Source organism: Pipra filicauda, unplaced genomic scaffold, assembly GCF_003945595.2.
Source record: "Pipra filicauda isolate LSUMZ 115617 unplaced genomic scaffold, ASM394559v2 scaffold396_size653610_pilon, whole genome shotgun sequence".
Taxonomy (NCBI): Eukaryota; Metazoa; Chordata; class Aves; order Passeriformes; family Pipridae; genus Pipra; species Pipra filicauda.
In genome coordinates this window covers 544,024-568,739 of record NW_024104527.1, presented here as the reverse complement: position 1 = coordinate 568,739, position 24,716 = coordinate 544,024, and the positions used below count along the sequence as shown (strand labels likewise).

The window sequence follows — 24,716 nt, the reverse complement described above, 5'->3', positions numbered from 1 at the left end:
AAGATGGAATCCCCTCACTGAAAGAATGGAAAATGTCTCTGTAATTGTCCATCCTCAGAAAGATATATATATATATATTTATAAAAAAGTGATAGAAGAATCAAAGTTTACTTTCAAGAAAAAGAAATCTGTAATTAGTTATTAACTAACAATCTGAAAGATATTTTGAGATGAACAGCAGCCAACACAAATCATCAAGGAAGATAACCCTGTCATATCAGTGCAATATACTTTTTTATTACAGGGTGTCAGGCTTGTCAATTAAGCCGTGGTGGTGTCTTATCTTGGGTACAGTAAGGGTTCTTAAATTATCTTGATTTTTTTTTTAAATATAATAAGCAATCTTGGGAAACATGATTTAGAAAGGACTCCTGTAGATGGATGCACAGTTGTTTACAGAGTGGAAGGGACATCCCTCCAGGTCATGTTCAGTATTTGGTATTATTGGTAGGATGACAGAATAAAGTATGCTCATTAAGTTTGTGTTTGGGAAATACAAATGAGAATATAAAAGATACTGGAGGGCAGAATTTGAATTTAGATTGCTTGCAAAAGAAGAGAAATGCCCCCAAAGTAGGAAGGAATTCAGTTGGGATAAGACAATTTCTGTACTGAAAGGCTGGTACTTGATGTTTTCAGAAAAGGACCTGGTGCTCACAGTGAATCTTTAACAGAACGTAACTCACTGATGTGCTGTGGTAAAATACAGACACGAATACTGTACAGGGTGCATCACAGAAATGCAGTCCTACAAGTACTAGTTCTGCTTTTTCTCAGTCCTGGGAAGGAGAGAGAGCTCTGGTAAGAGCTCTGCCTTCGTGACCTTAGGAAAAATTCCTGGAGGATGGCTGTGTGAGTGATTGGAAGTTTGGAAAGCATGATCAATAGGAGAAGGTTGAAAGAACAGAGATATATTTCTTCTACAAATGAAAAGTTTCAAAGATGTGGAAGATTATTGCATTCTTTGCTACAAGTGTCTGCCCTTATAATTAACCATTTCATTGGTTCCTAGGAGTGTGACCTGGTATTTTATGCCAGTTATTTTCATCAGATCTACACTGTTTTCAATACTTTTCTGTCTTGTGCTGTGATATTCTTGGAATCCTCTGCATTGACAAGATTTTCTGGTTTGTCTTCTGGAAACACCAGGGTACTTCTATTTCTTGTAGCCTTTCTGCTTGAAGGTTAGCAGGGGAATACCTCAGTTTGAATATTTCATCTTCAGCTTGTTAGCAAAGCTTCAGAAATGGTGAAGTAGAAGACAGATTATAGATTAAGACAACAAGGGCTTTTGATGCTGCCTCTCTTTTCAAAGAAGCACTATTGAATGATTTGCTGTGGTCCAGATTCACTTAACTGCATTTGCTTTGCTCAGGAAAAGCTGGTCCATCATCAAAGAAGAGGTGATGTACTTTTGCTGATGGTGTTTATTTGCCTGTTTTTAGATCACTCTCTTGAAATCACCCTTGAAAAGCGTTCTGAGGCTTTGTGAGGTGCTTTGTTGGAGTCAACAAGACTGTTGTTGCTTGGGTGACATCTCTCTAAGGGGCTGGGAGGTAGAAGATGCAATAATAGCAGGTATTCCCCCTTTACTGTATGTGTTTAAAATGATTGGTAGAGGCCTACAATTTAATGAACCACCCTTTTGGAAAACTCACAAGCTCTTTTGAGTGTTCTAGACTGGATACTATTACCAACTTGGAGCAACTCTTTGAAATCAGGTTGAGAGGAGTTCTGAGTCCTGGTCTCTCATCTTGGTGAATTCCTGACCTCTAGTAACAGGTTATTCTGTACAGGGTAAAGTCTTTGAGCTTTGGAAGGTCTTGGGCTCAGTCTGATGTGGATCAAGGATGTTTTCCAAAACATCTCCTTTGTATTTCTAAGGGCTGATCCGTGTCTTGTCACTCAGCTCTCTTTGGCTTAGAGACAAATCTACGGAACATCTCAAGTGTGGATGTAATTTGAGTGGTTTGAGAACAGCAGTGGCTGTTTATTGGTAATAACAATATAAAATCATAAACAAGATTAAATCATAAAAGCATAGGGAGATATAACTGACTGGAAAAATTAGGAGCATTTAAAAGATGTTGTCCCATAACACTTCTCTGTATTATTTCTCTAATTTAGTAAAAATTGAAGAGATAAATAATCACTTGTGGATGCACTCAAGGAACTATGCTATGGTGGCCTTTTCATTCTACATCATCCAAGGTGCTTTTAATGAATCGGGGGGGGGCAGGAAAGGAAGCATTTTACATGCAAAGACTGTTTTAATTTTGTATCTAATTGTTCCTTCTTGTAATGTAACTTCCTTTCTATACAAAAAAAATACGTGTTTGAAAACTGGACATCAGGCAGGATCATTTTTTCTTGTCTGGCTTTGTGTCCATTCCCACAAAAATGTAAGTGAAATGTTTCCTTAGTATTCTTCTGTGTATGAAAGCTGGAAAGTGAAGATTGCATTAAAGCATGTGCTTCTCCAGTGTGGCTGAAGGCATCATTGCCAGGGACAGGCTGAGGGCTGAAAGGAGCAAAACAAAGCGCCGCTTGTCCGTTTGAATTTTCATTCCGTGGGCTGTGTGTGGCACCACAGGTTAAGAACCCCGGTGAAGTTTATTCCTGCAGCTCTGGTGGGACCTCAGATGCCTCTGGGAGGGATGAGTTGTTGACAAGCATTAACACAGCTAAAAAGTAACAAACATTTTTCTTTTTATTACCTTGAAGCCATTTCAGAGAGCGACTCTTTCTGTTCCTGAGTGTGAACTGGAACAAAAAGAAAAGCTTCCTTGGCAATCAGCTGAATCAGCCAACTGATTCCAGCTCGGCACCAAGTATTACTTACTGAATTTAGAAAGATTTTTCTGAGAAAATCTGATGAAAACATAAGAAGAATACATTGTTTTATGCCAGGAGCAGCGCATGAAGAACTGGGAAAAAGTATGTCAGCTCTTTTTTTAATGAGGTAGATGTTTTCCAACTTTAAGATGACAAATTTGACAAATGTAAATTCTCAAATGTGCTAGAGCAACAGAGCGCTTTTATTTTGTGCGCAATATTATTTTTCATTTTGAAGTATTTGAATATTCCTTGACTTTTTAAATAAACAGTTGGCAGTGAAACAAACTCCACATTCATTGTAATTTTGCTGCTGGAGCTAAAAAGAGAATCTAAGATATTCTGGAATGTTTAAATTGTCAAAAGTGAGGCAGAGGGTTTTTGGTGGGTGGTCTCATTTTTAAAATAAGTGATGTATTTTTGTCTTAACAAAGGTGAGTTTCCCTGTTCCTCACAGTTTGAATCTGGAGGGATTATGGTATTGTAGCACAGAAAGGTTGGTATTTGTTATTTTCCCCTCCTCTATGTCTTTTTTTTTTTTTTTTGATCTCTGTTTGCTTTAACTATTGTTGTAGGGTTTTTTTTACATTTAATTTTATTTTATTTAAAAAGCTCTGTTGATAATAGTAAGAAAGTGACTTTTGGGTAACAGGCTTCAGTACTGACTCATAAGGTCCTCTATTAATCCCTGTTCTCAGATTAGTTCTCCTGAGCTGCTGTTCTTTCTCTGAGTACCAAGCAAGCTCCTTCCCCTGGTGTTTGAGGGCTTGTAACCAAGAAACATTTTCTGGGGAAGAAACATCTAAACAGAACTTTGAAGTCAGGCCTTAATTGCAGGATGAAATGAAGTGGAACACACACGCCTCTTTTCAGCCCTTCTCCAGTCCTAGTGCTTAGACCCCGTGGGGACAGGATGGGAGCTGGACCTGTGATTACCACTCCTGTCATTGTTTCTGATTGCAGCCTTGCTACGTGACATCAACTTCTGTGTTCTTTATTGAGGGAAGAAAGTCCAGTTTTAAAATCCTGGAACATGGTTATGCAGGCAACCAAAAGGTTGTGGTAATTAGTATCAATATTGGGATTCAAAAGTCAAAACAGGGACCTAGTGTCAAGTTTGGGTCTAACAAATTAGGCTGTATCTACCCTGATTCCTGGTCAATGCCCTTTTAAGGTAACAGGACAAGTTGTATGATAAGGAAAACTTAGGAATTAATTGTGTTCTCCCCCTTCAGCAAAATCACAGCTATTTCTATAGACACTTAAACTTGCGTGATTTGGATTTAGACAACTGGAAGATTTAGGGAATGAGGAGTTGTGTTGAAAACATTACAGTGTTTTTAACTGATCTTATTTTCATTATGAACTTGTAAAAACTTACAGAATTCCTTTGCTAAATTTGTGCATGACATGGGCTGTTAGTGTTTGAAACAAATGCTAATAATCTTTCATAATACAGAACTTGAATTACTTTTCAATTTGGTGATGTATTACAGGCAAATGTAATCAGATGAAAATTCAGAATCTGATTCACAATCTGTTCCTTATTCTATTACTGTAAATGGCATCTAATTGAATCTTTCAGGTTGTTCCAGAAGATGATGTGCTAAAGATAAGAGCACTAAATCATTTCCAGACAACTTGACTTTTTAACTAAGCCTTTCTCGTTGCAGACTGGTTTTCACATGTGTAATCACAATAATGCTTTCCTGATAGCCATGACGGTGTGCTTCTGTGCACACACATCTGAAGACCACTAGGACCTTGAAAGTGGGTGTCCAAGTCGATAAGCCTGTGAAATAACAGTTATTATTGACATTTTTCACAGAGTATGCTGAATTTCTACACTGCAAAGGGAAGAAATTTACTGATTTTGATGAAGTTCGTCAGGAAATCGAAGCAGAAACAGATAGAGTAACAGGAATGAACAAAGGCATTTCTTCAATTCCTATTAATTTAAGAGTATATTCTCCACATGGTAGGTAAAATCATTCTCCTCTACACTTCTGTCATATAATGTATTGTGTAGCTCTGTCTGTCTGTCCATTGCCCTTTTGTTTTTACTGCTCGATCTTCTGGGATCTACAGCTCTACAGTGGAGAGCTGTTGGCCATGAGAGATGGGCAGAACACAGATTCTCTGCCCCATTTAATATTCTCTTTATTTAAAAATATTCTCACTCTGCCTCAGGATGGAAGCAGTCTCTCCCCCAGTACATTCATGAGATGGTAGCTCATTAGTAAAGACAAATAATAGGAGATGAGAGACTTAATGGCAAAACTTTTTTGCACCCTCCAGAGGGATTCCCTGATCAGTGATCTAGAAAGTCACAGTGTCTCCCTGCCTTGCTGGAAGTTTATTGTTCCCTGTCACTAAAAACATGTTCAGACAATAATGGTGTTTGAAGCTGCTTTCTGTTTTAGACCCCAGTATAGATCAAAGTTAGTTCCTCTGGTTACCATCTGCCCAATTTAATGAAGGCAGTCACGGGGAAAATGTTTCCCATTGAGTCTGTCTTTGATACAGGAGAAAAGTGGTATGTTTGGCTGAAGCACTTTATTTTTCTAACTGGAGAGGGGCTGAACTAAATCCACTGCCTCAAAGCTTGTTGGTTGAACATGCTGACTCCAGGAGAAAGTGAAAATTTCCTACCTATTGCTCTTACTTTGTTTTAGTAAAATCAGTCTTTAGTTCAGCAACTCCTGTCTGTATTAACCAGACTCAAAATATACTTCTGGTGTTTCCTTTCTACAAATAGCATTTTTCTCATTTGTCTAAAGAATACCCTATTGCCCCAGTACTGGCTGAACAAGCTGGGATGCTTCTAGTTGGCACTGTGGCCTGTACTGGGGAAATCATGCCAGAGCAAACCAGGTTTTCTTAGTGGATTAACTTCTTCATATTTATTACTTTTCTGAAGAAGTTGCAGAGTAAAAATTACCCCCAAACCTTCAGAATAACAATATACCCCCCCAACCTCTTAACAACAATTTTGCTATATCAGTTAGGCCTGCTATTGACTTTTTTGGGAATTTCTTAATTGGAGACATTGTTCAAAGCATGGTCAGAGAAAGACTATATTTAAAAAAAAAAAAAACCAACCACCCAAACAACTGTTTTGCATTGATTTGAAGGATGCAATGGGAATGGTCTGTTATTTGTGCTCTTGTTGTGGGACAAAGCTCAGAAGGCCATGTTCATTTGTCTAAGAGCCCTCAAGGATATTTGGTATAAGATGATACTTATACCAGTTGTAACATTTAAAATATTAAGTAACACTAATAAATTCAGAGATGAAGGACCAACAGGGAAACAAATATACCTCTCAGATTGGCAGGCATTTTGTTTGAACTGCTGACAATGTTTATATGCCTGTAAAGGTCATAAAGGGCTTTTATGTGACTAAAATTTGCCTGCAGCTATGGATGTGTAGACCTCTTCGACATGTCTGGTGTGCTAACCACTTCTGTGATCCTGTGTTTTCTGTATAGTCTTAAGCCTGACTCTTATTGATTTGCCGGGAATCACTAAAGTGCCAGTAGGGGATCAGCCTCCAGATATTGAGCAACAGATCAGAGACATGATAATGCAGTTCATATCCCGGGAAAACTGTCTCATCCTGGCTGTGACTCCAGCCAACACTGATCTGGCCAACTCTGATGCCCTGAAGCTGGCGAAGGAAGTGGACCCTCAGGGTAAGCATTGATGGATTACCACTTTGTGTTCTCAGTGTAAGAACATAATTGGAAGTAATAGATCAACTCTTGTGTGAAATTTTATAATGGAAAGTATGTTAAATAGATGCATATGTACATTCTCATGCAGCCTTCAGCATCAACGGTGGGTTAGGTCAGTATTGTTCTGGTAATGTTGCTGTAAATGTATTTTAAAAATTTTGTCGCTGTCTCTTATAAGCAAGTGCAACAGTGCCTATCTAGGAATTTTTGTAGTATCAGGCAAAATGGGCCGTGGTCCTGATGGGATTTCTGGGTACTTGCATTATGAATTTTATACAATCATACTGTAGGGATGCTGAGCCGTGTTAAAGAGATTTGAGGAACACGTTTCAGCAATTCTGTTCCCTTCTTTTCCAGACATACCATAACTTGAGTTGTAGCTGGTAGGGTGTGATACAAGCTTTGAGAAGGCTACATGTCTGTTATTATATAATTTTAATTGTTCTTCCTGAATCAAAATGATTCTTCAGTAACTTTTTCCTCCTGTCTCCACCCTGGTCAGGTCTTAGGACCATTGGTGTGATCACAAAATTGGATCTGATGGATGAAGGAACAGATGCGAGAGAAGTTCTAGAAAACAAACTACTCCCTCTTCGTAGAGGTGAGAATGTTCAGTTGCCTGTATTCTTTGCAATCCAGAAAGTGGTTTGGATAAGGGTAGTGTTTGTGAGTCCTGGAGATGAATCAAAGGTTGTGCTGGACTTGATGAGTTCTTTGCTTTTACAGATATATCTATTCACCAAACCTAAAAGATGGCTGTGCTAAAAATATCCTGCAAGTAAAATAAGGTTTTTTTCTGGACCTGGAAAACAAACTGCATATTCCAGAGGAAGCAAGAAATGTCAGCACAAGCTTTTAGCCAATTTTTTTCTTCTCTGCCAGATTGCTGTCACTTGTAACACATGAATCTTTTTTTTCTTTGCATGTGACAGCAACAAGCACCAGAGCTTTGGTAATTTCACTATAAAACAATTTATGATACTTTCCAGAAATCTTCCATGTGGTTGTTCTGGCAGCTACTGCCACAGTTGCTCATGCTGTTAATAATAGTAATAATTTTGATTCTAGTTATAATTTATGGATGAAACTACCATATCCTCCCATTGATCCAGCAAATGAGAAATTTTTTCTGTATTTTGTTAATATTACATCATTTATCTGTGTGGACCTGTGTGTGTGTTTTGATTTTTGGTTTGGATTTTTTGTTGGTTTATTTTTGAAATGGTTTCTTTGGGATTTGCCAGAATTTCATATATTTCTCTTTTGCACTGATGATTTAAAAGTAAGTGTATCTGTTATATCTAAACAGCATGAACAATTTAGACAGCATTAAGGGCACTTGAGTACTTGTAAACAGTATCTGAAATGCCTAAATCTGAAAGTTTAGTTCTAGTCAAGGTGAATTCAGCAGTTCAGGCAATAGCTGCATTGATTTACCTGTTGGTTTTGTGTTGTTTTAGGTTATATTGGTGTTGTAAACAGAAGCCAGAAAGACATTGATGGGAAGAAGGACATAAAAGCAGCTCTTCTAGCAGAAAGGAAATTCTTTCTTTCCCACCCATCCTACAGGCACATGGCAGATCGGATGGGAACACCGTATCTCCAGAAAGTTCTAAACCAGGTAAAACCTGAAGCCTTGGTGGTGAAAGGCAGCTTTATAACGGTAGGACCAACACAAAAGCTTTATTAAAATGAATGTTGGTCACTGAACCTCAGTTATTCTTTCCTGCTTTTAATGGTTTTAATTTGCACAAGATAAAAACAAAGCTGTATATTACTTGTAGCATACAAAAGCTTGCTGTGAGATGTGGTTTCTGACTTTTATTGACAGTTCTGCACCTCCCTGTTCTCTTGAATACTGAATATGAACATCAAAAATAAGATTTGTCTCCCTTCCTGGGAGTACACCATCCTATTCCTTTCTTATCACATTTCTCTTAACAGGATTCTTAGTACTCAAATTTAGAAATTAGAGATAAAAAAAAGACATTTTTAGAAGTCATGTATCCTGAGGATGCACTGTGTGTCTGTACTTTAACCTCAAAATGTACACTTTATTGTAGTTGTTACTATAAACATATACTGTGTACTAATGATATAAATGACAAATACAGTAATCAGAACACTTTGCCACCCTACTTTTATTTTTGCCAAAAGCTCTGTTTTATATCTATAAGTTTGTGCCAAACTGTGTTGGATCCCAGCTTCCTTCAGCTGGAAATAGAGCTATTTCCCAGTTACCTGGAGGAGAAAGCCATAGCTTACTGTCCTAATGAAGGCCCTGCCTACAGCAGGCTTGGAGTTCTCTTCACCATTTTGGGTCTCTGGGTATTGCTCTTTTTGTAGAGCCCTTTCTTAGCTTGACCAGCCTGTGACCCTAACAAGGATGCAATTTTGCCTGTGTTTAGAATGTTTTGCCTCTTTTTATATATTGAAAGTTTAATTCACATGTCCTAGTTTTGAGACTGAAGCACAAGCTACATATACCTTTGGACAGTCTTATCTGTCCTGATTTTCATTACTTTATATACTATTAAATTTTTTGTGAGCTGTTTTGAAAATTTACCTGCTTCAGTCGGAATTTTTGATCTTTTGTTGCTTTTACTGTGTGTAGAATATTATATGTGGGAAGATCTGCATAAGTTTTGTCCTTAAGATACTGGGGACCTGTTAGTGTTTGTGGTTTCAGGTAATAATTCAGTTTCTCGGCATCCACAAGGTGGTGCTCCAGGGAAACTCCAGCTTTCGATTTTGTGCCTGTCAGTCTGGTGAACGACTTTAAATTTGAGTTTATTTTGGTATATGACATTCTGAATTTATAGCTTGTTTGATTGGGGTTGGGAAAAGGGTTTGGGGCGTAGTGCAAGAAGCCCAGTTTAGTTTTAATTAAAGAATGGGTACAATGCATGAGAAATTTATGGCACAGGTAAGACATTGATAGTGTTGTCCAACAGAGTAAAACATATATACGCAAAAACAAGTGAGGCAAGTTAAACACAGATCTGTAAGTCCTTTTCTACTCTTGTTCAATTTATTTTCCAGCACATTTAGGTATATTTTCAGAAACAAAAACCGAAACTAATGAGTAGTGGTAGAACCTTTTTCAGCCAAAAATCAAGTGTTTAAAAAAAGGAGAAGTTATAAAATCATTAATATGAGGGACAAATCTCTTCCCTTTAGTATGCTTTGCACAAGGGAGCAAAAATCACTTGGGAAAGTGCCAAGAAGCTACTCTGGTGTCTGTACTTTCCTCCACCTGTGGAGTAATGCCCATCAATGGGATGTGGATGCTCAGAATCTCCTTCTTGTCCCACATTGCCTTGTGGCTGCAAAGGAGTCATCGCGCTGAAGAAGCACGTACAGAATTGGGAAACACCTTTAGGAAAACCAGCAAAACAGGAGTGATGGCATCAGCACTGAGTGATGAGAGGTCATTTCAAATTACACATGTAATGTGTGTAACTTTTTCATTAGTAACTAGGTAGGTATGTAGTAACAGGGCTCAGTGAGTGAGAGGACAAAGGAATTTCTGGAGCCTCTTTACAATGTGTATGCACAAAGAATATTGTATTGTTCTTTAACAGCTTCCATTACTTCAGAGATCAAAAGGAACTGCCCTGGTAAACTAGCACAGGTCGTGGCTGATAAGCTTGGCAGTCAGAAAGAAATGGTTGTGCTCCTGCTTTCATCTTTATTTACAATATCAAAGGACTTTTATTTGCTTTTTAGCAACTTACCAATCATATTCGGGATACTCTGCCAGCCTTCAGAAGCAAACTCCAGAGCCAGCTGCTTTCTATAGAACATGAAGTAGAGGTATACAAAAACTTCAGACCAGAAGATCCAACCAGAAAAACAAAAGCCCTGTTGCAGTGAGTGTCTTTTGTCTGCTTTTCTGCTCTGTATAGGTTTGTTTTACTTCTTTTTTTTCTTCTTTCTAATGGGTTTAAATCTAAAGATCAGGATATGATTAAGGATTCTATATGTGAACTCCAAGGAATTCTGTGTTTGATGTTCCCAAACACTTTATATGCTCTACAATTTCAGCAGTTTTCCCTAAATTAATTTTAGTAATCCTAGGAAAGAGAGAAAGCAGAGCAAGGAAAAGGTATAAAGATGGGCATCAGAGATGATCAAAGGTAAGAAACTGCTTCTGATTGTATGGACACATTCTTCTGTCTGCCAGAAAGATGATCTCAAGCAAGGGAAGGACATTGTGTTAGAAGTCTGTAAGATGAGGAGGGTGGAAGGAGAGTAGGGAATGCTTCTTTTTCTGATATAAAAACTTGTCTTTCCAAAAGAACTCAAAGATGGCAAGATCAAAATTAATCATAGATGGTAGTCCTTCATGTGTTGTGCACCTAAGACCTAGAGATCTTCGATAACACCCTTGTAAAGGAACGGAACAGAGATAATGTTCATCTGACTTTGAATCATGTGGAATTGGAATCAGAGCCCTTTCTTGATTGTGGATTTAGCACTATGGAAAAAGGCCAATACTGATGTTTCAGATTGAACACCACTTGGCACCTGTTGCTTTGCTTAGTGCTGCTTCCTTACCTGCTCTGTTTCCAGAGATGCCCAATACTGGTCTGCCATTTTTGTTCTCCCATTTTTTTTTAAGATTGTAACCCTCTGCAGCCACTCTTGTGTTCATATGCAATTCAAACGTACCTCTTAGGAGAGGAAGCATGCAGAGGGGGAAAGAGAGGTGTAAAATGTACCTAGCTCTTGTCTCTTATGTGACTGTTGTCATTCCTGCTCTGACTGATTTCAAAGGTTTTCGGCATTCTGAGTTCTCTGAGATAGATGGTAATAGCACTGGATTGTGATAATGCATGAGTTTTGTGCAAGATTCATTCTGTACTTAGAAGTCTGAAATTCAGAAGGGAAAATATTCAGCTGAACTAGAGAAACTTTCTTGAGTCAGCTGAAGACTCCAATTTACTCCTTATTTTTGTAACAACTGTGTCCAAAAGAGTAGACATAAGTCAGTTCTTCATGACTTTACTCCAGATGTTTTAGTTGCACAAACAGAGGGCCATCACCTTTGGCTTTTCCATGACTGGAAGAATTCTCCTGTGTGTTTTTCTGAATGCTCCTGCTGCAGAAGTCTAAGCACAACCAAGTGAGCTGGGGCTTGTGGTACTGACAGCTGCCACATGGCCATGTTAGGAAGATCCAAGGGTCATTGTGGAGAAATAAACTCTGCAGATTGTACCAACTGCCATAAAATTGGGGATATTTTTTTGTGGTGGTCTGCCTTGTCTGCAGTTTCTGTAGCAGCATCTGAATATGAATGTGCTTTTCTATTCAAATACATTATGTATTATAACTTAAATGTCAGGACTCTTATTTTCTTATCCTACTAAAAAGACTGCTATCACTTTTTCTTCATTAAAAAAATAATTAAACATCTATTTAATAAGTAATAGCATCATTTAAAATTGTGTTATCATTGATAAAAAATGAATGTAGCCTGGTACCCTGCTGTATTTTTAGCTGACTTTATAATAAAGTTTAATAAACAGTGCTTCCCCCACCCACAACATTTATGAAGAAAGAAAAAAATATACTGTGCAGTGTCCTACAAGAGAGAAGAGATGCAGGGGAATGTGTGTAGGTATGGATTTTATGAATTGACAGCTTGACTGAATCAACTGTTGTTCAAAGATACTTTTGTCAATTCCTTAACATGTTTTATCAGGCACTAGTGGTCAGTAGTACTGAAGAGTTAGTACTTGACATACTTAAGTGGTTGTGTTTGTTGTTTGGTTTTTTTTTTTTCTCACCCCCTTTAAAATTTAGGATGGTACAACAGTTTTCAGTGGACTTTGAAAAAAGAATTGAAGGATCAGGAGATCAAGTTGATACACTAGAACTTTCAGGAGGTGCCAAAATCAACCGAATTTTCCATGAACGTTTTCCTTTTGAACTAGTGAAGGTATTTATCCGTCTTGCTGACGTGCTTTGTGCTTTATTTATGTATTCTTATGTTCATACTGATAATAGTATAGCCAAGAAAAGGTCTGATTGGAAGAACATGCTCTTAAGTGTGGAAGAAATTACATGACGTTATACTTTAGGTATTTGGTTTAATTTCTAGGTTTGGATACTGAGACATGCTAAGAATTCTAAAGTATATGAATTAGAATATAATTATAGTCCCAGTTCATACTAGTTCATGTGCTTCTCTATTGTTTTATCATAAATGGCATCTTTCTTCTGGTCAATGGGGCATGCAGACCACTCCAGTTGGTAAATTTAAGCTGTGTTCAAGGACCTAGTATCTATTAAAATTAGAGTTATGGAAAATAACCATTTTCTGTGTGTTCTACTTCCCATATTCAGTACATTTAACCAAAGCCAGCTTTCAGTCCTATGCTTTCATAGTGAGAGGTGGAGCAGGGTAGGTCCCTTGCAACCCAAATTATTCTATAATTCTATGATAGTTGGGCTGAGGTAATGACCCCTTCGTTTGTGACAGCACTAACTTCTCTTCCAGCTAGCTGACTTTCAAAAGAAACGTAAAGAAAAGCTTTATAACTTCATAATTGAAACAACTACTCTTTTAAATATGGTTGAAAAACAGTAGAGAGGGAAGGAGAGGATAAACAGACCATAATCACAGAAGATGCACCTCTTCAAGAAACCAGGTCTAAAAAAAAAAGTAGCATCTTCCAAATCCTGTTTCTGGCTTACTCTGTCGACTCTACAAAATCATTCCAGCTGTTTGTATATCTGGGTGTGTGATTTTCAACAATCCTTACTGCTGCCTGCAACCTTAGTGTTAAAATGTTTTAAAATACTTAATGCTTTGTTTAGTGTTATTAGAAATTACTATTTTGACAGTTGAACTTGCCTGTCTTCTGGTCATACTAGGAGAGGTAATATTTTCTGGTTTTATTAAGAACTTGCCCTAATATGCTCTCACGTGCTTTTGTTCCTCTAGATGGAATTCAATGAGAAGGAGCTGCGGAGAGAAATAAGTTATGCCATCAAGAACATACATGGTATCAGGCAAGTGCTCCCATGTTTTCAAGCCCAGTCTCATTATACAGGTGTAATATCTTTGGAAAGCACTGCTTGCAAGCTTTGTTGCTCTTTGTGTTTTGGAAACTGTTCCTTATGTTCCTTGGTTAGTAAGTTCTCAGAAGGTTGACATTAGTAGCTGTGGTGTGGTATTTGAGCTTTCCTTGCCTTGTTGATGAGGAGGTCTTGATTTATGGTAGTGAACTGATAGTTTTGGGCATGTTTTTATGGTTTGATTTTTTTTTTTTTTTTAAATATAATTTATTTTCCAAGATAGACCTTGGTGAGCAGTGTTTGCAAGAGAAGTAAGGCCCATTTGTTTAGGACTGGCTCTGTGGGGTATCTGTTATATAGCTTCATATACCCTGCAGTGAACTGTGAAATTCTCCATGTTGGACCCTGAATAACAGAACGACATTTCCTGGTGTGAGTGAAAAGTGCAGATATAGGATTCTTATGGATTTGCTGTGCAGGTGATTGTACACGGAGTGCTGCAGCTGCCATTCATCCCTCCTGGAAGGTTTGATGCAGTGCTGATGAGGCTTTACTGCATTATATCAGTACTCTTTAGAGTTCTTGCAGACATCTGGAAGTAGTTTCTACTTGCATGTCTTTCGAGCATATTTCTACTTGTATATTGTTACTCAGAACGACACTTGCTTGAGAAAGAAGCAAATTTAGTTCTGTGGAAGTCTCTTCGTGTAGAGATTGTTATCACTCAGCTCTGAAAATGAAGATTTGAGCAATTCAGTAAAAAAAAAAATAATCTTCCTTGCATGATGTTTTTGTTACTGTCTTACATATTTTTTTATGTCCACAGAACAGGTTTGTTTACTCCAGATATGGCGTTTGAAGCCATTGTTAAAAAACAGATAGTTAAGCTGAAAGGACCTTGCTTAAAAAGTGTGGATCTGGTGATGCAAGAGTTAATCAACACTGTCAAGAAGTGCACTAAAAAGGTAACTTGCACATAGATTTGGTAACGTAAGTAAAATGTAATGGCGTGGTAGATAATGTAAAGCCTGTCCTGCATTTTGTAGTATTACAAGAGATTTCTGATCCAGTCACTTGATGTACAGAGTAAGACTTTCTAAAGTAATTACGTCTGCAAAGCTCTCAAAACTGTAATGATAGCAAAGTTCATTTTTTTTTTTTTTTACTCCTTTCTTTTAAATCTTATGATAGAAGGTGGTTTTGAGTCAAGTGATGCCCCCAGCTTCCTCTTCAGAACCATGTTTACACTTCTTAGCTAACTGGCTACTTTCACTGTCTCACCTGTCCATCTGTCTGTCCCACCAGCTCAGTGCAGGGTGCAGAGCAGCAAGTACAGGAGCTGTTCTGGGATGTGGGCACAATTATGATGAAGCCGTTGAGAAATATCCTGTCACATCCTCTGCATTTTTCTGAATAAAGCAAATTTTTTTATACTGATGAGCAGGTAAAGCAGATATTTCTTAAAACAGGAAAGGCAAAGATCATAGAGAAGCAGATTCACCGCTATATTTTGAAGGGAGTTTCCAGATTTTTTTCACTTTTGTCAAAGTTTGGAAGATACATCACTTGAATTAATTGTGCAGATGCTTTTCCTGAGAGTATTGGGCAAATTTACCATTGTATTTTGCTGTTTATATTTAAGTATTGTTATGTAAAGATGTTACCACAAGGTGGAGCCTTTAAAGAACAAGAAATTTGGAAATTGTTTGAAATACCACTTTGGAATTAGGCACAGTAGAAGAGAGAGAAACCTCACCCCAAGGCTGATAGGCTGTGTTTTCATATGTCTGAAGTGTCTTTTCATGTATGTCCCATGGAACAAAAGCATAGAAACAAGCTAAGGGTTTAGGCCTCTCCAGTTTCTCTGAAGAAAAGCAAATAAGGCTTGCTTTGCAGCATGGGTAACTTTGAGCCCAAGATTCATAGTATTTGCTTTCTTCCAAAGGGGAAAACTGGAGGCTCCCCAGTTTGTATTGCACTGGAGCCCACACTGCAGGGGTAAGTGTCTGTTAACTTTGTGTTTCAGTTGGCAACATATCCAAGGTTGTGTGAGGAAACAGAAAGAATTGTTGCCGGTTACATTCGTGAAAGAGAAGAGAAGACCAAGGATCAGGTGAGAATAAACAGGAGATCTGACAGTTTGGAGAACTGTGTAAGGGAGGAAAGTTCTTACATACAAAGTGCAGTAAGACAATGAAAGTTTGGTGTTTTGTTTTTTTTTTAAATAGGCTTCACGTTTTAGAGAGGGAGAAAAATTGCTTCTTTACCATTGAGCTTTGACAGAGGAGACTAAAATTGTTACAGAAAGGTTAAGTAGTGGCTTAAAGTAGGGTTGGCTTGTTCCTGTGCCAGTGTGCCCATTAGTGATTAAACAACTGCACACAGAAATAGCCAGCCTTTTTTCCACTTTGTTTCCAGGTGTTATTAATGTACCCATCCCATCCTCTAATTACAGCAGTGCTCACAACTAATGGTACTGATACTCTTGCAGGAGTGACAAGCTTCCCTTCAAGGTCAAAAAATGTAAAAAAACCCCAAAAATTCAGAGAAACTTGTTTAGAGCATTCATCACCCAGCTAAGCACTCCAGATCCAGGAAACTGCAAAGCTTAGATTACATGTTAGAAAATCCACTGGAAGTGGGAACAGGAATTATTGTCTGGAGAGTGCAGTGTGACAACAGAAATATTTGGGGAAGAAGAGCTAGGCAGACCTCCTAAGTTGTTCTGGACTCCTGGCTCTGTAATCCAGTCCCTGTACAAACTAGAGAGCTGTGCAGCACATCCTGCTTATTTTCCCTTATTCTGTGCTGCAAATATAGTTCTTAAAAATCATTAAATTTATTTGCCGGGCTTGTACTTGCGGGGAGTTCTAGTTAGAACACTCAGTTATCTCAAAATTTGGGAGAAGATACAAGTTACTTTGAATAATTGAGTCTTGTTTTCCCATTCTTTGTTGTGTGCACGTGCCTGACTATTTCCCAGAACCAAGCACAAAGTACCAGCTTTCTGTAAATACCAAAAACTGGCCAAATGGGTTATTGTCACTTATTTATAGCATTATTTATGCTGTTATCAGTTATCATTAATAAAACAATTCTGAGGATATTTTCAGAGGTAAGAGATAGATCCAAATCCCCGTTATTTTTTGCTCCAAGTGAGGCACCCTAATGTCTTCTGGAAATTGTGAAGCATTTGGAAGTGATGCTCTGTCTGAGGAGCTGTACAAAAATAATTCTATACACTTTGAAGAGATTAAGTGCTACCATTTGGTAGCAATAGGTTCCTTCCTTTCTCCCTGCTGATACATGGAAGTCTGAAAAGACAGGGGGAAAGTGCAGTCTTTTGTTTCAGGAGCTGTTGAAGGGTGGCAGTGAGCTTTTACTAATATTTTAGCAAGTTTTTTTTCTTGAGTTAGATTATAAAGTTTGAATCAAATTCTGTCTCTGGGCTGTTGAAGGACTGGCAAGTGATAAGTACACAAAGCATTCTGTTGTTTCTTTGATATCCCATCCCTCAATCCAGATGTGCACACCAGAATTGCTGTCTAGTACCTGGGCTGTACATTTCCTGGGCCAGGGCTTAGCTTGCCCATCACTTTTTTTGTGTGGCACATAAAGAAAATGGAGGTACCTGGATTTTAGGTTTAAAGTTCAGGTTCTTTGCTGGCTTGGCTGGGATGCTACAGATAGACAGAGTTTTGCTTGACTTACAAAACGTAGAGCTAGAATCTGTTATATAATTAATAAACTGTCTCTGCCTGTGTATGATTGATCTTAATGGAGTGGGCAAGGGCCAAAAGAGTGAAAAATGAGGTCTGTCAGGGAAAAAATAGGAAGAGGGAATAGCTCTTCTGTAGTCTAACTTATTAAACAAACACAGAAACAGAAGCAGTGGAATTTAGAAAATATTACTTTTGGCTTGAACAATTGTTAAAGCAATATTAAATAATGCAGAAAACACTAAAGTTCTGGTTTTTATTCCCTTCCTTTTCTTCAGTCTTTCTCTTCCACTTTACCCATAATTTTTTCTCTCCTGTCTCTAACAGATGCTGCTGCTGATTGATATCCAGGTTTCTTACATCAACACCAACCATGAAGATTTTATAGGCTTTGCAAAGTAAGTGTATAGAGACTTTGCTGTAAAGACACTGTAAGGTTTTTTTGTTTGTTTGCTCTTTTTTTTTTTAATTAAATTCAGAACACAAGTCCTGAAGTGTGGCAGTGAAGATGCAAACTGCAGAGTCCCAGACATGCCAGGAGCACGTTCTTTCTCAATACACAGAGTGTTGAACTCCGTCCCACTTGCAAGGGAGTCTTTACCCAGTTCACGAGCCTGGTTTCACTGAAGCTGAAGCTTATGTCTGGGTCTGGAATTACACGTATCTCTGGAAGCAGCTTTGGCACATCCATTTCAGGACCACAGAAATGCATAATATTGGTGGTCTTTCCACATTGTTGCTAATGCATATTTTGGGAGCTGTGATTCCGTGTGAAACAGTTTTGCTCAGAATAATGGATGTCATGAATTTTCAGTGTGCCTGCTGTTTGGCTGTAGAGAATAATAGTAGCAGAATGCCCTGCAGGGCCTGGTTTGACGTTCTCCTCGCTTAATTGAAAAGGCTGTGAGAATATTCTCCAGAATGTTCTCCCTCAGTTTCCAGCAATTTGTGCCTCAGGGACTTCATACCAGCATTTTGACACTAGTAAAAACATTAAAGATGTCTTCACTCTTTGAAGAATAAATATTCCTTCAGTCACATTCGTTTTATGAATTGTGTTATTTGCCATAACAGCATTTGGAATCACAACAGGTTTCAGCCATGTGGGATCCTGGCAACAGTTTGGCACCAGCGTATGTATTTTACTCTGGCCTATTCTAGTTAGCACTGTGAAGGAAGATCCACATATTTGGCCATATGCCTTGAGGGTTTAAAACGTGGAGTTCAGTAAGCTGAGAAGGGAGAAGGCAAAGCCAGGCACTATTTATGTGTTTGATTTGAGCAACTTTCTCTAGAGTTGTTTGCAGGTCCTAGATATCTTTATCAGTTCTCTTGACAAATGACAGGATGTTGTAGGAATGGTAGGTGGCCTTCTAGAGGTCAAGATAACAACCTGCCTGCTATTTACTTCTCTTCATCCTTTTCTGACAGGAAAAAGCCTGCTAAAAACACTCCATATGTATTCATGGTGTGTACTGTGACCTTGAGAAGTCACATAGTCCAACCTCCTGCTCAGAGGAGGGTCAATGTTGAGTTCAGATCAGGTTACTCAGGGTTTTATCGAATCAGATCTGGAAAAATCACAAAATGGGAGATCCTCTAGCCTCTCTCTGTAGCCTATTCCAATGCTTGCCTCTTCTCACTGTGAAAAGACTTTTCCTTGTGTTAAGCTGGAACTTTCCATATTTTATAGTATTGGATTCTGGAGTGCCAGGTGTATCTGAAGCTATTTCAGCATGTTTTTCCCCTGGAAAAATTCCCCTCCTGGATGCTGTTGCTGTGGCCTGTAGTTCAGTCCATGGTCCTCACTGCTATATCTTTTCCAAGGTGTTGCAGCGCCCGAGTTCAGTTTTTTGGGAAAACTGCTTCCTCTTTTGCCAGCTGAGACCTAGAAATCCCCAGCCACTGTGCACGGGGTGTAAGCAGTTAACAAGTGACTCTTCACTTAAGTTCATTTGTGAGTTTAAGCAAGGTTGCTCTAGGTTGGAATAGATGGAAAGCAAAGTATCCTTGTTGACTTCTGCTCAGCTGAAAGAAAAAATTTGGATAGCGAAGAACAATTTAAAATATATTCACTTATGAGCTAAACAGAAGAAAATAATAGTTTGAAACTATAAGCATGTTATTGTTATCTCAGTTATTTTAGAACTTGAAAATGAATGATTTTTGGGTAGCATGTGGTCTTCTCCAGCATCTGAACATCCTGGACTATAGATTCACCAGATTCCCTGGTGTTTCCTTTCCTTTGCTGAGGCTTCTAGGGCCTCGTCTCTTGTGCCTGCAGTGTTTTAATAGTGTGAGTCCTGTGAACCTTGATCATAAAAATGAAAGCACAAGACATCTCAAACTACCTTGCAGCATTGCAGAGCCTGAGGCAGGTACAGTGTGATGTGAACTGTCTTCAGAGGAATTTAAGAATGCCAGTATTTAGGACAAATTTGTATATTCATGCAATTATGAAATCTTGGAATATTAATGTTTGTCTCCTGTAGCAGTATAAGTGGTAAAATTTTGGGTTTGGATTTGTTTCCAGTCAGTGTAACTCAGGCATAGCTGTGTGCTTCAATTTACAAAAAGAGTAATTTGTATTTAGAACAGTAAATAGAGGACCAATTGGTGGGCTATTTCTAAAAGGCATGAGTTTCTTACTATAGTGTTCAAGGTTTAATTAGCTTTCCTAAGATGACAGAACTTAAAAAAAAAATCAAACCAAAAGAATAGCAATTAAGTTTCCTAAAACCATCTCAGGTGTGTTTCAGAATTGTTGATAGGTTAGTGCTGTGTTTTCTGTGTGCACATTATTTAATCATAATTTATGCCCCAAAGCTTGTGCAACTCAGACGATGTACCAGGGACGTGCAGTGTCACTTGGGCAAAAGGATCAGGATGACAGGGAGTTAAATGCAGAGAGTAGGCATATAGAATAAATATCCTTTTGGATCTTCTCACAAGCAGCATGTGGACTGCTGGTTTAATAGAACGTGGCCCAAAGGGCAAGATCAGAATTTGGATGGGGTTGAGTTTGGTGCTTCAGCAGTTGTTTGGAGCAGTAGATGTGCACAAAACAGTGGCAGGATTGGCCTGTAGGCTCTGATCCAAGCACATCTTTCTGCCTTTCTTTTTCAGAGCAGCATTTGTAGCTGATCTAATATATGGATGCTTTTTTCTTCAGTTAATCAATGCCTGGTGAAATGGTATAATCTAATCCAAACAAAACTTCCTGTTGCCAGTGCCCGCTCTGGTGGTTGAGCAGCCAAAGCTTTCTCTCTGGATGCTTTTCTGCCTCTTTCCAGAAATATTTTAACGTTGTGGCCTAACACAAACCAGCACATAATGCAAATGCTTTTAGAATTAATGGCAACTTTTTTGGTTTTGAGACAGGAGTGTGTTTTGTTTCAGGAACTGGGATTACCAAAGTTGGAGAATTGAGCAAAATACTTTAAATATACTTTAATTTCAAATGTGCTCTATTCTTATACGATTTTAGCTTTGAACCAGCTTTGGGACGGCTTCATCCATTGGTTATATTTACACCCTCAAAGTGCATATAAATATTTGAATAATATCCAAAACAAACTGTCAAGACAAAGCTATTAAGAAGCCTCCAGCAGGGGAGGATTTTGTTGTACTGTGCTAAATAACAGAAATGGCTCTTTGTCTCCTCTGAATATTTATAGAGGCCAATGTTTCTGAAGTTACCCACATGAGCCATAATTTCTCTGTGCTTTTTAGTAACCTTTACCAATCCAAGTTGGATGTTGTTGCAAAGGATATGATTAGTAGGAACTGACTCCTGTGCAGTTCTAAGCAGACAAATATAAGCAGGTAGAAAAGCAGTTGAAATATGCACATGTATGCAATGATTTTGCTGTGTTTCTTTTGCTGTGTTAATCTAGTTTTCTCTGCTGGAATCCAAAGTAACTATTGCTGCTAAAGTCTATTCCTCAGGAACTGGCTTAGTTCAAGTTTCTTCAGTGTAACTTTTTTCCTCTGCTTCCCTTAGTGCCCAACAAAGAAGCAGTCAGGTTAACAAAAGTGCAGTGGGAAATCAGGTAGGCACCTAACAGAGAATGGATAATGGCATGTGCAAGTTAACCCAAGCTGTTTGGTTTTCTTGGCTGTATTTTCCTGTTGTGTGTCATTTACCATTTCTGCTTCAAACATACATAAAACTCGTCATCATCGCCTTGTTTTGCTGAACTTTTCAGAGCCACCTGACTCCCATTGTTAGCATCATTTAATGTTTAGAATTTCTGCTCCTGCTTGCACTGCTGGTTAGTGCCTCCCCTCCCATGGCGTTCAGTGCGTTGAATCTCTCATGTTGCACGGCGATGTGTTTTGTTATTAACTGCAAACTTGTGACTTTCAGAATCCAAAATGCTGGTGAGTACTTGCTTGTGTGTGCTTTGTCATAGTGTTTTTCTACTTCTCATGTGTTCTCAGCTTAACAGCAGTGAAGGGCAATTCAGCAAGCAAAAGTGGATTTGCCTTTCCCTCTGCTGAAACCTTCACAAAGGTGTTGACTATGTACCATAGGCCTTTCTCGAAGTAAACAAAGAATAACTGGTTGATGGCCTCAGATTAATTAGCATTTTCACTGAGATTCATTAGTTGTTTGTTTCTTTTTGTCACATAAGAATATGAGATTGATTCTGCAAGATTCTTGGGGCTCCTGAGCTTCGCTTCTTTCTTTGCTTTTATGTGGGCCAGGAACTCTCAGAACTTCGCAGGATCAGTCCTCTTCTTAATATGAGATAAAAAGAATAAAAATACTACAACCTTGGAGAGTTTATGCTCACTTTGAGGGTTTTGCAAAGTCTTAAACAGAAAAAAAAAAAACTATTATGGAACTAGTACATACTTTAGAAGGAAATAAAAAATTCTAGTAAAAATAAGACAATGAAATTTTCTATAAATAATTACCAGTACTGAACATCTTCCTGATGTTTTCACACGCGGTTTGATCAAACAGCACTCAGGAGGAGAAAGGTCAACATTTTCAAATGTGACCACTGAGTTTAGATCCCTCAGGTCATAAACCCGAGGTTTCAGAAAATCTCCTGTTCTGCTGCTCTCATAGGACAAGACTTGTTGGCATTTTCTGAAAATTCAGTTATCTTTTTGGGGATAGAAATTCAATCTCTTCCTCCCACCAAGAAATTGCTAGTTATTTTTGAGACATTACTTAAAATAATCCAATAACTTCTTGGATGGAATGGTCCCCTACAGCCTGACCAGCATGAGTGGCATTTTTGATGTAATATATGGTTTGGATTAAAATGAAAAAGAATCCTGGAAGGTCTAAACACTGAAATGGCTTCAAAGACGAGTCTCTCCCCTCTGAGGAGAGATTTCCTCCTTATCTAGCTGTGCCGGAACATGTGTCAAACACAACAACTGTCATCACTTTGGAGTGTCCCATAAAAGGAAAATTGACCAATTATCTGACTCTTCAAAAATACACAAATAAAATGAATGATTTTTTAATTAAGTGAATGTTTTCTCTCTAAAGAAGTGGAGGAAAAGCTTGGCGTTTTAAATTTGATGTTGAGACTTGATTAATTCTGGTATAAAGGACTTTGCTGAACCTTTTATTTTAGAGATAATAAACAGATGTTTGTAAGTTAATTGTTTGGAGTTGAAAAGAATGAGAAAATGTTTCTGAAATAAAACTTCATTTTTGCAATTTGCTATTTCAGGGAACCAATCTACCGCCTTCAAGGCAAATTGTACGAGCTAAGTTCTGTAAGCTTTATTGTTGCTTTTTCATTTAGCTTCTCAGAGGGCAAAGTTTGTCTCTAACTCATTGGTTTGTTGAATACTTGCTACTAAACTATTTAATGTTAAGCTGTCTTGTCTGTAACACTTTCTCAACAAAGTATAACTGCAGTTCATCACTTAACTGCTTCTAACCTGCTGGTACAAGTCTAAACTAGTATAACTTAAAATGTTGTAGAAAACTTTGCATAGAATTAATATTTTTATAATTTACTGAGTTCCTCAAACTAAAATGACTAATTGGTGTTATATTTTATTATGTAACTGGAAAGCAGTTTTTATCTGATATAAATGCCTCTATTCATAGTGGACCTCTTTTTGAATGGTGGGCAAATAAGTTTCTGGTAACCAAAAGGAAACATTAGCTCCTGTGTAAATGAACATGCTGTTTATGGGTACAGGTACTGTTCTTGTGTTTTGTTTATGCCAAGGAATTACTTCTGATAGAAAAATTGAGTTCTATGAAAGAAAATATTTAAAACTGTTTTAGCATTCTTTTCAGAGCACCAGGAGGATCAATATATCATGGACAGATTCTTTTCTAACCCTTCCACCTCATGAGTAAATAAATACTTGAATGTCTTTAATATTACTAATTAGAATTAATTGTCTAAACTGCAGTTAATTTTATAACAAGTTACTCCTGGTTCAGTGATAGGTGCAAGAAATAAATCTCTGTATCGTGTGCAGTCTTTGGCAATATCTGTGATGAAAACATGCACTTTTCCAGTTTTGTTGCCACATCAACAAATTATATTAGTTATAATTTTAAACTAAACATGGAAAAAGTACTAGGTAGCACTGACTCTAACAGCAGTTGAACTGAATCCCTTGGGAGATTAAGGTCACTACGTTTTCCCAAAATAGTGGGATGCTCATTTGCAATCTCTTACTTTTCTTTTTAGTAGCTGCTTTGAACTGGAATGATGCAGATAACTATTAACTGTTTCTGTGTGTCTTGGAAATAAGATGAGGACAACAATACCTCATTTTTGGATGATAATGCCAATTCCTCTTAACATGTTTTTGCTCCTCTTTCCTCTGCTACTAATTTATCCTCTCACACTTAATCTTTGGCCTTTTTCTGTTTGTTTTTTCTTTGCTACCGCCTGAGGCTTTGACCTGACTCCACAAAGTTTCTTTTTAAGCCACAGGTTAGTCTGTCTTCTAATTTGCTTGAAGTAATCAGTGTAATGCTTGGTTTTACACAGCACACTAGCAAGGTCCGGCTCCCGAAAGCTGACCCACTCCTAACTGTGTATGTTGTGTGCTGAGATTTGTTTTGGTGACTAAAATTTAATATTTAAATCTCCCCTTCATGATAAAGTTTTGAAGATGAAGGTGTCATTGCTCCATGTGCTGAATTGATACTCTGTGTGTGACAATGCAAGACACTCAAATTATAGAGCATTATATGTAATTTATATGTAATTTATATGAAATTCTGTTTTGAAATTTACTTCAGTGGCAAAATCTGCTGCTGTGCTTGAAGTAGCCCCTGTAATTGGAGAAGAGGCTTAATGTTGACTGTTTCAAGTCACTGTCCAAGTGATTTGGAGATTTGGGTCTGAAGGCTTTGTTTGACCTGCCTCTTCTGCAGTGTTACACCAGCAACCTGGTT

The 24,716-nt window shown here is 38.0% G+C and overlaps 1 protein-coding gene across 10 annotated transcripts in view; it reads left to right on the top strand.

The window, feature by feature from the left end:
• The window catches only part of DNM3 (dynamin 3), a 171,942-nt gene that overhangs the window by 21,276 nt on the left and 125,950 nt on the right, over window positions 1-24,716 (top strand). For 7 of the 10 annotated variants that reach the window (XR_003543275.2, XM_027734882.2, XM_027734879.2 and 4 more), the window contains exons 3-14: window positions 4,664-4,813; window positions 6,327-6,530; window positions 7,075-7,173; window positions 8,033-8,193; window positions 10,302-10,444; window positions 12,381-12,516; window positions 13,525-13,592; window positions 14,425-14,563; window positions 15,625-15,711; window positions 17,645-17,715; window positions 21,321-21,369; window positions 23,017-23,046. Coding sequence is in view for 9 of the 10 variants with exons in the window: in XM_027734882.2 (XP_027590683.1) it covers window positions 4,664-4,813; window positions 6,327-6,530; window positions 7,075-7,173; window positions 8,033-8,193; window positions 10,302-10,444; window positions 12,381-12,516; window positions 13,525-13,592; window positions 14,425-14,563; window positions 15,625-15,711; window positions 17,645-17,715; window positions 21,321-21,369; window positions 23,017-23,046 (1,337 nt within the window). In the remaining variant the exon portion in view is untranslated. Of the gene's footprint in view, window positions 1-4,663; window positions 4,814-6,326; window positions 6,531-7,074; window positions 7,174-8,032; window positions 8,194-10,301; window positions 10,445-12,380; window positions 12,517-13,524; window positions 13,593-14,424; window positions 14,564-15,624; window positions 15,712-17,644; window positions 17,716-21,320; window positions 21,370-23,016; window positions 23,047-24,243; window positions 24,250-24,716 lie in introns of all 10 variants that reach the window. The other 3 variants (XM_027734883.2, XM_027734881.2, XM_027734880.2) reach the window with 2 other exon arrangements.